Source organism: Hipposideros armiger, unplaced genomic scaffold (assembly GCF_001890085.2).
Source record: "Hipposideros armiger isolate ML-2016 unplaced genomic scaffold, ASM189008v1 scaffold_869, whole genome shotgun sequence".
NCBI lineage: Eukaryota > Metazoa > Chordata > Mammalia > Chiroptera > Hipposideridae > Hipposideros > Hipposideros armiger.
The window spans coordinates 615,218-627,939 of NW_017732219.1; the positions used below are offsets into that span (position 1 = coordinate 615,218).

The 12,722-nt window shown below is 32.6% G+C and overlaps 1 protein-coding gene across 1 annotated transcript in view; it reads left to right on the forward strand.

Moving 5' to 3' along the window:
- LOC109374878 (cadherin-12-like) overlaps positions 1-12,722 on the forward strand; it is a gene marked incomplete at its 3' end in the record, with an annotated part of 570,697 nt that overhangs the window by 537,279 nt on the left and 20,696 nt on the right. The window contains exons 4-5 of the mRNA XM_019629831.1: positions 4,679-4,798; positions 12,337-12,504. Coding sequence (XP_019485376.1) covers positions 4,679-4,798; positions 12,337-12,504 — 288 coding nt within the window. The remainder of the gene's footprint in view (positions 1-4,678; positions 4,799-12,336; positions 12,505-12,722) is intronic.

The window sequence follows — 12,722 nt, forward strand, 5'->3', positions numbered from 1 at the left end:
TATATATATATATATATATATATATATATATATATATATATTCAATGGGTAGATAGGTGATAGAGAGGTAGATATAAACTGCAAAAATAAAATGGGTTAAGAATATGAGTACAGTTTGCATACATACACATATACACACAGATAAAAATAACCAATAAAAATAGAAGCTAAAGTTTACTCCTAGTATAAAAGAATACAAACAAGAACAATGAAGGCTGGTGAGAATCCTGGAAAATATAGCAGACTGGTAGAAATGTAAATCAATACAATCTTTTGGTAGTCAATTTGACAATGTACATCAACATGTTGCATTCACATGTTTTTTGACCCAGCTATCCCAATGGTAGGAATTTACCAATTGCAGAATTGTTTGAAAGAGGAAAATTCTCTAACCATAAAATTCTCTATAAAAATGTAACAAAATTCTCCAAAGTGTCCATTAAAAAGAGATTGGTTAAAAATAATGATTATGTGCTTTTACTATTTTTTATAATATTCATTATTTTAATAATGGTTATGTGCTTTTATAACATGTATGCCCGATATATTATTGAATGAGTAATGTTCAAGGATGTGTGACTACTTCTCTTTCATGTAAATAAAATCCAAAATGTAGGTTGGCATGTAATTGGATAGATAGGTAGTTATAATGAGATGATATGTTGGAAGGGTAGCTAAACCTGGAATGTCGCTAACAGCGCCTTAAGAACAAAGGCGTTTCCACCGCCTTTCTTTTCCTTTCAATCCGCAGTTGGGGGTATGGGGAGGGGTTCTGATTTCTCTGAGGTTCTTCTCAGCACTTCCAACATGCCCTTGACTCAGGAATATTTTGTACCTAGAGTTGCCTCCGCATATGGCAGTGAGTGTTCTCATCAACACGGACAACAGTTCAGTCGTTACCAGAGCGTAAGGGGAGTGAGGTGGTAGAAGAGGTTAAAAGGCATCAAACACATGGTGATGAAAAGAGAACTGACTCTGGGTGGTGCACACACAATGTGATATATAGATGATGTATTATAGAATTGTACATTTGAAACTTACATAATTTTACTAACCATTGTCACCCCAATAAATTTAAATTTAAAAAAATTCACTTCATTCACATTTCCACAGAAATGAGATTTCTCCAAAGTTGCTTTCCCTGATCACGATTTTAAAAAGCCCCTCACCTTATCATTCTATTTTCTTACACTGCCATATTTTAGTTCTTAGCACTTATTACAATGGGATATCATATATCTATATCTATCTATATTTGTATCTATATCATCTATGCCTGTACTTATATAGATACCTATATCCATCTATAACTATATCTATATCTATATCTATATTTAGTCTGTATTTTTTTTATTTAAAAATTTGTCCCTCTTACCATTACCCTCTAGAAAGAATGTTATTCTTGAGGATTAGGGTCTCTCAATTTTGTTTTTGCTTATGCCTAGCACCCCAAACAATGGGCTTGGCATGCTATAGAAAATCTGTGACGTTTTGTTGAAAAAGTAACTGATTGAATGGGAGAATACATGCTCATAACTTTGTGAGAAGTCATTAGAAACTGTTAAACCACTCGTGTGTTTCTGTATGTGCATTTCCTGACCATATAAGATATATACATATGAATTTCCAAATTGGAATTACTAAATCAAACACCATGCCTTTTATTTGTGTTTTCAAAATAAATTGGATAAAAGTATGTTGAATAATTTAATTTGTGTAGGTAATGTGTTCCTCGTTAACAAGTTTTTTATTCAGAATTTTAGGATGATATGAATGTTGGCAAACAATTTAGATTGCATCATATTATGAATGAATTTACTATATGGAGTTAATTTTCAAATACATTTATTTAAACATTACATAGAGGTATAGACACATATATGTATATATACATACTCATATGTACATGTATCATCAATATTCTCTTTTAAGTGATTGCTTAACATTTAACTATTACTATGTAATAACTCTTTTAGCATTGGCTTTAACTGTTACTTAACATTACACTAATTGATTTATGTACTCCTGATCAGAGGAGAGTTATATGGAATATTCAAGCGGTTCAGTTCTCTCCATCACACATTCTGCACTCCATTCCCAGCTACTTGTAAAAGCATGTTTTCTCTGTGAGGTATGTTCTTTCTGAACTTCAACATTTGGAGTGGTTACATCGTCATCCTGGATTTGAGTGACAGGAGAATAAATTCCAGGGTGACTGCTACATACACGATGAGTCCAGTTTTTTAGTAAAGTCACTGACTACATTATTCCTTCGTTGCACATTAAGCCACAACCTCTTGTCCCTACCTTTTGGGCATTTAGTGTTTAATAGCGTCAGGAACTGGTGTGCTATGCAAACACTGAGGAAGGTAGTCTTTGGAGATTTTCGTGCTTTGGGCAATTGGTTGAGTTTTCTTAATGAAGGGTCTACAGTATCTGTCTTTTGCATTAGTTTGGTGAAAGTCATAGAACAGCCAGAAAAACAAGCTTATATAATGGTATTTAATTGGGTTCTTGTAAACATCTCTAAGCACTCTTGAGTAACTTACATTGGGATCTGCTATTTCCTAATCCAGTTAATCGCTGCTGTACCTGAGTAGATAACCAGTGTGGTACTATAGATGAAACTGGAGACATATACTACAAGTGCCATTATTCTTGCCTTCTCAGTTGCCTGAAGTGGAATTGAATGATGCATTTTTTTTGCTTCTATGACTTATGAAAATGTGACTTAATTCACTTATTTAATATTTGAAACTCTAAACATAAAAATGAATAACAAAGAATTTAATACTACTTTTGGAAAAATATTTTTGAATATTTGGTGAAGGTTCATATTGATATTAAATTTAAAAATGTAAAAGGGAAGATACTATCTCATTTATCTTTTTATTCCCCATTGAACATATGGTGATGGTTAGGTAAAAGTTTATTAAATTTGTGACTATATAATTTCTAGAAGATATAATAACTTTTTTCTTCAAATGCATCCTCAGAGTAAAACAATCCACAGCTGTTCAACTGCAATATTTATTTCTAGACTTAGGCATCATTTAATATTTGCAGTCTTTGTCTATACAACACATGTGATAGTGATAATCAAGATCCATGAGAGTTATTTTTTCCTTGAGGAAAAATCACTTCTTGGAAAAAAGGAGGGAAGAGAGGTATTTACTCACATAACTGTTCATTCCTATAGCATTAAGGAGGACATAGTTTTGGTGAAGCTTTAATACAGGTCCTTGATGCCTATTTGTCAAATTATTATTAATGATAGTGCAGATGATGATAGATAGATAGATAGATAGATAGATAGATAGATAGATAGATAGATAGACAAATGATGGTGGATCATATCAGTCATCACTCTTGACATCTTAGAAATGTTTGCCTACTTTCCTTGTAGAAGTTTCCTTTGTCGGGAAAAGCTATTCTAATAAAGCATATTTTTCACCTGTTGATGCAGCTAGGATTTACCAAAGCATCTTGAGATAAGACAAAGCATCTTAACATAAAGTATTTGGCATTGTATGTCTACCAAAAGTTATCATTTCTTACTTTACCACCACCCCGACACTTTAATAATAATTAAAAAACAAGTAGTGATGAAGTGAATACTCTTAGGTTTCAGAGTAAATCTTCAAGATTCATTTCATCCCCATTTTGTACTGATTTAAGGAAAAAGCCTGAATGAGTAGCTGAGTGGGAAGGAGCAACCCCGCATTCCCCAAACAGGGCAGTTCCTTTGAATTCCCCCAAGAGATGAAATGTTCTTTCCATTGTATAACTTTGGGTGTACATATTACTGCCTTAGGTTCAGTATAGATTTCCTTCCTTCATCAGCAACATACTTATTTTATTTATATGAAGTTTGATAATTTTGATTTTACTTTGTTCTCAACTCACAATAGTTGCATTGAAGAGGACATTAAAAAGAAATACTCAAAAAAATTCTTAGAGAAAGACTTAACTAGAACTGTGAATATGTAAGATAAAAATATACACAAAAATCCCTTCAACTTTTCTAGTACATAGGTAATATGACCAAGTGTCAAAAAGTGATAAAAGGTACAGGTAGTTTTTATTGTGTTTCAAGTTTTCCCACGTCAGTGAACCCTTAGGTTAATCCCACTTTGAGGCACGCAGATGCTTCTGTAGCTGTAATTGCAATTATTTTCGGTCCCTCAATTTCTCAAATATCCTGTCCTAATTAAAGGCTTACTAATGCTAGTATGTAATTGTTGAATTTTAAGTTGCAATTACAAATTACTTACACCCTCTAAAGTTCAATAAGCTTTTAAACCTTTTAGCTTCTCTATTGATATCCTAATCATGAAATTAAAGCATCGACAGTAAGCACATGAGCTAATGTAAGCAGTGTCATGTTTTCTTTGGTGTACAAATCGATAAAATCATCGTGATGACTTTCAGTTCAATGATCTAGCTACTGGAAATGGACACAGCTTTTACAATAGATTTAAAGTATGTATTATTTATATTACCAGCTATCGCATTACCCAACATTTTGGTTATAATGGTTAAATTATTCTCAGTGACATCATGTACTCCCCATTAAGTAATACCAAATCCTAAAGGAAAATGGAGTCAAAAATATGCAATGCACAGCCTTGAGCTTTTAAAAATAAAGATGCTACAATCATACTGTCTTATTTTCCAGGTGCGTATGTACTCCAGGTCAAGGCTACAGACGCAGATGACCCGACCTACGGAAACAGTGCTCGGGTCGTTTACAGCATCCTTCAGGGACAACCTTATTTCTCTATCGATCCCAAGACAGGTAAAATTTTTATTAGAGGTAACAGTATCACCACCCCTTCAAATAGTTAAGCTTTAATTAAACCTTGGCATGGGAACTTGCCTATGTTAATACTGCAATAAAGGTTTTGTGTGCTGCACATTAAGCAAAGGCAGACAGGCTTTCACCTTGCTGCTTCAAAACTCTTTCCTTAGGATTGAACGTTGTGTAATTGTAAACCACTCAACATATATGTGTGAAGTCCAAATTTGTTAGTTAGAATTCTCTGTGTGATTTCCTTGAAATTTTTTAAAGACCAGGAGTGTGTGTGTGTGTGTGTGTGCATGTGTGTGTATGTGTGTGTGTGTGTCATATATATATAATTCTTCTGGCCAAACTAGCTTGTTAGTTCAGGTTTCAGTTTTGGACCTTATCAACATGTGGTAAGATCCTGGAGCTTCTATTGTTATGTTTATTAGGGGTGATGAATGATGACGGATTTAGATTAGCATAGACTTACCCTTGAAACTTGAAACACCAAGCTCAGTCATTTTTTCTTGTCTATGTTTTTGATACCAGCCTCATTTTTAAGTCAAGCCATTTAAATTGCAGTTTTCAACGCTCAATATATAAAAATCTATGGGAAGTATAGAAAGGGCAGGAAGATTTTTTATTCCCTTTTAAATTAAATAAGGTTCCCTTGTTTCAACAGAATCTGTTTTTGAGTGCTGGATAGTTTTTAAAGAGATCCAGTCATGCTGAACAGTAATCAAAGTAAGTGTCCCATGTCACAGTTAAAGCAGAAACTCCTTAATGACAGTTATTTTATCAACTCCTATATAGTACATTATACTATATTGCATATTGAATGCAATACTCTTTATTACATTAACTTAAAATAGTAAAATAAATTGTGAATGTACTGAACTAATAAGATACATTTTACTTTAGACTTGTAAATAAATCTTTAAACAGCTACATGGATTTGAAAGGTATTAATTCTGGACAATATACATGCAAATGGACTAAACATTTCAAAATTTAAACTCCCTCAAAGTGCGTGCTAAAATCTGGAATACCAATTAGATGTAGGTTAATCAATTGACCATGTATTAATGTTGCCTAGAAACATAAAGTCAATTAAGTGGAAATAGAGAAGTGATGCAAGGCAGAGTTTCTGTCAGCTGAACTTATTCTGCCCTCACGTCTTACCCTCCTCATCAAGCTGATGGGGGACACAAGTCAACAAAAAGCTAAAGGAATAAGTCAGGGGGTCACTGCCTTTTGCAAGTCTGAAAAAAAAGAAATAGATTGTCAGAAGGACAGCACCAGGCCTTAAAGATGGGAACATCCGTGCTGACGAGAATCCACAAAGTTTTATAACAAAGAAGCCCTTTTGGTTTGGAAAGAAAATCAGAGACCAAAAGTCAGAGTGCAATGTTGAGCGTGAACGTGTGATGGGAGCAATCACACTTATGATATGAGTGATTTTCAAGGAGCATGGCACTGAAGATGAGACAATGTTTGGCAACATTGGTGTTGAGGAAGTTTGTGGGTTTTGTTGACCTGTGGAGAAATCATATATACTTATTTGAGAAAAAAAGGAATAAACGTTGAGGAAAGAATTTGAAGAAGTTGTTCAACGAAGTTTATGCTGGTACCAACTTTCAGGGGAATTAAGAAAGCTCAGACAGTAGGCCAAATGTATAGACAAATAAGGAAGGGATGTTATCTAAAATATTACACATCCTTTTATCAGATGGAAGCATTATGGGTTATATTTTATTATATAATTGCTTATCTTATTCAAATGTACCATAATGTGTAATCTAACAGGAGAAGAAATATGAACAATGTATGTCTCTTATACCCCTTTAGCCTCTAAGAAGTACTTCTGAGACAGAGAGATGGAAGAAAGAGAAAGGAGGTGTGTAGAGATAGTTTCAGTATTAGAGTGCACTTATTGGGTTGCAGTAATTAACTCTATCAAGTAAGTGGTTTTACATAATGAGATTAAATGTGGGAGCAGAAAGATGAAGGACTTAATATTGGTGAAAAAACTATAAATGAAGCCAATATCTAAGTAAAGAAACAACAAGATAAAATCATACAAAAATGAACTTCAGCAGAAAGTATGAGTGAAGCATATAACTGCTATAGTCAAATTAACACTAGACAGACAATTATATGAATGAAAACATTTGCTTGCCTCTTGACACTACATGTTTAGTATCAACTATAGTTGAATCTAATGCCTTTAAAAAGTATTATTTTACAGAGAGTATATGTGCATTATAATATGGCTTTTGTAATTGCCCATTTATAGTTTTATATAATGCTTATTAGTTAGAACTAAAGATGAAACAATTCTGGCATAAACTATAGAACAGCTTTTTTGAAGCATTGATTTTCACTGGAGACAGAAGTCTTGGTACTAGCAATACCTCAGACCACTCGACAGGAAAAGAGTGGATGATGGGACTCTTCATTAATTGAATGATAACTAGTTCTTCATGCACAGAAACCATTAAGAAGACGTTTTGTCAAATTTATCACCTTGTGGTAGATAAGAGTAAATAAAAAATAAAGGATAATTGCGATTTCTCAGAAACAGTCTCCATTTGTTCCAGCCATATAGCTTCCTTTTATGATTCCTTCTGCTGTTATTAAATAAAATGCATGAAAAAAACTAATATTATCTAAAATGGCTGACAGTTGAGTGTAGAATACAGTTTAAAAAATGTTTAAAGAGAGTCTCATCAAAACTTCTGGTGCCTAAATAGTAATGAAGAGATAAATATAACCATTTATTGTTCATTGAAATGAGAAAACAAAAAGGATTTGGTTATTGATACTGCTGTTTGACAAATAATCCTAGCATCACAATCTAAGTGAATATGGCAAGCTTATATATAAGCAATATAAATTGAAGCAACTGTGAAATAAGCCCAAAACTAATAGTTTTAATTGTTTTCTTTAAAATTAGGTAATTTGGCAATCATTTGCCTTAAGTATGGCGTAACTAACTGTGAGTTAAAATTCAAACACATTCATATATATGCCTCAAATGATTGTTAAATATTTTAAAACCCACACAGATAAGTTCTATAAAACATTAAATACCATTTGTACTTATAATTAATGTTTATAAAATATTAAATATCTGTTATATTAATATGTTGCTATATTATATACATTTTACACTTAAATTTATTATATTTAGAAAAAACATTCATAGTCTATAAAATATTAAACAACAGACATTTTCATATTTGACCCAAGGCATGAAATCAGGATGCTAAATATCTCCTAGAATTAATAATAAATTATTTTATTTAAGAAAAGAAACATTACTCTGAATGAATTACCCTAGGTCTTAACTTAGATTTAAAATTATTTAAATTTTTCCCTAAATTTTTTCAAAAACAGTCTGAATTGGGTAGCTAGGTATTGCTATTTTGAGTATCATGTGGTGATGACATGTTGTATTTTTGTAAGTCACATGAGCCCTACTTGAAAAAGCATTGTGAGGTTATTTGTTACAACATTGTATTTTAAACCAATAAACCTTAAATGTTTTTATTGTTGGGAAATACATACATAATATGAAATTTACCATTTTAGCCATTTTAAGAGCACAGTTCAGTGGCATAAAGTACATTCACATTGTTGTGCAGCCCTTATCACCATCCATCACCAGAACTTTTTCATCACTATCTTTACATTTATGGTCATGGTCAAAAACAATGTGCATTTTATGTTTTTATTTTACGTATTTACACATGAATTTATAGAATTCATATGAAAATGGCTAAGTGAGAATGGAGTTGCGTGCATGAGCTACTCCTCCCCACCCCCTTTTATTCACAATTCTGATATTTTATGTTCTGAGATCCTGCCCTTGTTTTGTTTAGGGAACTCTGATAAAGGTCACTGAGAGGATTGACACTTTCTAATGATTTTTGCTCTTTGAATTTGAGTATCACCTTTTATTCAGAGATTGTATCTTCAGGTCTATTCCTAAATGAAACCGCTCCCCGTATCCATACTGCTATTTATTCCTTTAGGACTTTAAAAGTAATATGTTGGCGTTTTACAGTCCCATGTTAAAATGAAAGCATTGATCAGACTTTATATTTTGAGCTATACTGTATAGCACTATATAAATACTTAAAAGTGTTTTATGGCTTGAAAGTGCTTTTGATATTAATTCAGAGTAAAATCTTAAAGGATTCAGACACCTCAGTTGATGCTGGTGACAGAGGGAGAGATTCTCTTCTTTTTTCAAGGGCAAAAGGGAGAAGAGCATTTGTCTACACAAAGTAGTCACTCTTAATAGTTTTTGCATTAAGACGAGAACTGGTATCAATGTAGCAAGAGCAAGGAAAGCATAGATATTCATGCTTCGAAGGAAAAACGTGTCAGGGAAATAGACAATTATTAAGATAAAATAACACATGTTGTTACCTTTTCAGTCATAGTTTTTTTATGGGTAGTAAAATACAGGACTAAAAATGTACCACAGAGAGCGGTTTCCTTGTGTTCTGCATTGCCACACTTCATGAGAACTCTGCATAAACCTGATTGTCTTATTTTAAAATGGAATGCACCCATCAGCAGATAGAACTAAAAATGTTTGGCCTTGAGAGGAAAATAACTCCAAGGGAACGTGATAGATACATGCCTTTAGGAAGCTGTAGAGCTGTCATGTGTTAGAACTAGTGGAATTCTGTGCTGCTTGAGAAGTAAAGGGCTATCAATAGCTGCTGAGTTCCATGTAGAAAGAATATTCATATATATATTTGTCCATAAATAAGAGACGTGCCTCATGAGATTATGAGCTTTAAATTACTGGAAATGCTAAAGCAGATGATGAGTGATGAACCAGTGGTGCTGGATTTGATTATTAATTCATTTGATGCATGTTTAATTAGAACCAATGGCCTGAGAGTGCTTTGTTACTAGGATACTGAGATAAATCAAGTAGATCCTGAATCATGCACCATCTACTGTTGAGAGGTCATCTAGTCCTCAGAAGATTACATTGTATTTTACTTTTGATTGTTGGGGGATACAATTCTGTGACACATAGTGCTACTCCTGGGCACTAGATATAGAATGATGGGTGAGGGGGACCTCCTGGGGAAGGAACTCCTAGGAAAATGACTTGCAAATTCTAAAGAATAATTATGGTAATAGTGCAGTAGGTGGAAAGTTGGACCATATGGTTTCTAAATTTTCTTTCTACTAAAGATAACCTGATAATTTTTCTTGTCCCCCAAATACATTGTTGGCAACATGTTTGTTTGTTTGTTTGTCTTATTTTTAAATATCATATACCTCATCTGTGTAGTGAGCGATAGAACATTTTGTCAATATTGTTTAAAAATGCATTAGCTTTTTAAAAATCCATTTCACATTTAAGGCCAATTTAAGACTGTAATGAAATGAAACTCAGTAACTTTTCATGTAAACTGTTGCAAAGCAGGTCTCTCATAACTTTTTACAAACAATTTAACTATGGAATTGAAAAAATGAACTTACATTATCACTGCTAATGTTAAGGTTCTGTCTTTAACTATCATTAGTTATGCTATCCTACTTTCTCTTAGCTATTCCTCACAGACTTGTGGATTAAATATATATTTAAGAATGCGTCCTCCAAATCCTTATGTAAAAAGGTTAATGATGATGTGGCCAAAACTTGACTGTGTGTTCTACTAAGAAAAATCATTTTCAGGTGCAAAAATAATCTTTAATCAAGTTTTGTTTTTTTTGTTTTTTTTGTTTTTGTTTTTGTTTTTTGTTTGTCTTGTTTTGTTTTTTCCATGATACACCAGGTATAATACATATAGGTTTATATGAACAACTCCATCTTACTCACAATTACATCCTGAGTTTTTTTATAATCAATCATAAAAAAAACCTCTAGTCTTAAATAAATCCGATAATGCTGATTTGCTCCTTATCATAGTACCTTAATGTGTGTGTATAAAGTTTATATATAACATATTTATAAATTTTCACATTGGAAATGTTTATGTGAGAAACATATCAAGTAAAAATTGTGTATATATATATAAACATATATATATACACATATACATATATATATATATATATATTCATATTGGAAATGATGTGTATAACAGCAGCATAATGCAGGGTACATATGAATCAAACCCAGACATTTATCTAGGAAATAAAAACATTATAAGGCAGGCAGAAGTCCATAGCTTAAGGCATATAGGACAAGGAGGCTGAGATGCAGAGATGAAAAATCTTAGGAGATTACCTATGAAACATTAGGAGTCCCAATGGAAGAGAGGAAAACAGATTGACATAAAAGGGTATCAATGCATGAATAAAGCAGGAGTAGCAAATAGAGACAAGTTCCTTTGTTTTGCAACCATGCCCCACCAAGGGTTAAAATAAAACTTAAATTGTAGTTAAATCTGAGTTAGCAGCAGAACATCATTTGGGAAGTCAATGGTGGAAAGAACAGATAAAACGGATTTATATCCCTTTTACTATTTGGATGTTATACTTTGTGTTTGACCATTTATAGTATCTTTGTTATTCATACATGCTACTTTATTTAAGATAACACACTATCAAAGACACATGGGTTTAAGACAAATGCTATACAATCTCCCTAAAACCATTGCCCATAGGTTGGAATTTGTTATAAAATTGATATAGAATTTTACTTGCAAACAATCCAGAAGGCTTTAGTTATTTCACTATGAATAAATATAAATATAAATTAGTTCTGCACTTGGACACAAGGTCATACAATGAGTAGGATATATAAATACACACATATACTAAATGATTCATGATTGTCAATTTAATTATTTATAGATTCATTCATTTATTCAGCCAGTCATTCAACTAGTCATTTGGTCAACACGTTCTGATTAAATCCCTTGTGAATGGCAGACACTGCCCTAGATGGTGGAATGACTGGTTGACAAAAACAACAAGGTCCCTACATGGCAAAGTTTAATGAAATCTAAGTAAATAAACCTGTGGCTAAAAAAAGAGAAATCCTGAAAGACAAAATAAAATATGGGAAGGAGATATTTCATGGGTTCAAAAAAGTAAAGTGATATAGTATCCTACAAATTTAGGAATGAAAAATACAATGGCAGTCTTTAGAAATCTGTCATGGTATATAACCTGTTAATTTTTTCAGTAGATGTATTTTTTCTCTATATTGTTTAACAATTTTATTGCCTTTTAAAGATAGGATTATTCTGTAAATATTATGTCTGACCTGGTTGACTTAATGAATGATGACAATCTTTTAGAGCTGATACATTGCTATTTAATCATATTCCACAGTGCTGCACCACTTTTCATTATATGGCTGTTACCATAATATGTTTAATTTTATCCTAACCATTGGATATTTTGGGTGTTTTATTTTTTAAAAGACACATGATTTTTGTTAGCATCTTTGCAGGTGAATCTGGACAGAATCATTTTCTTGGTGCAGACTATTTTATTTTTTGGAAATGCAACATTTGCAATATTTACCTTTTGTTATTTTTTTGTTTGTTTGTTTTTCCTTCAAGGTGTTATTAGAACAGCATTGCCAAACATGGACAGGGAAGTCAAAGAACAATACCAAGTCCTCATCCAAGCCAAAGATATGGGAGGACAACTGGGAGGCTTGGCTGGAACCACAATAGTCAACATCACCCTCACAGATGTCAATGACAATCCTCCTCGATTCCCCAAAAGTACGTGCTTTTCGGTTAAGTCAAAATTAGCGCAGCTTTGTAAAAATGTTCTTACATTTCGTTGAATGCTATAGGAATTGAAATAATTTTCCAGATACCTTTGAGAGTGGAAGGTAATGAATAACAATTAAATGATTTCAGAATTTTAGTTTTCTATTGGAATCATGCACAATGTGATATTAATAGAAAATGATATAAATGAATCAAAGATTGAACAA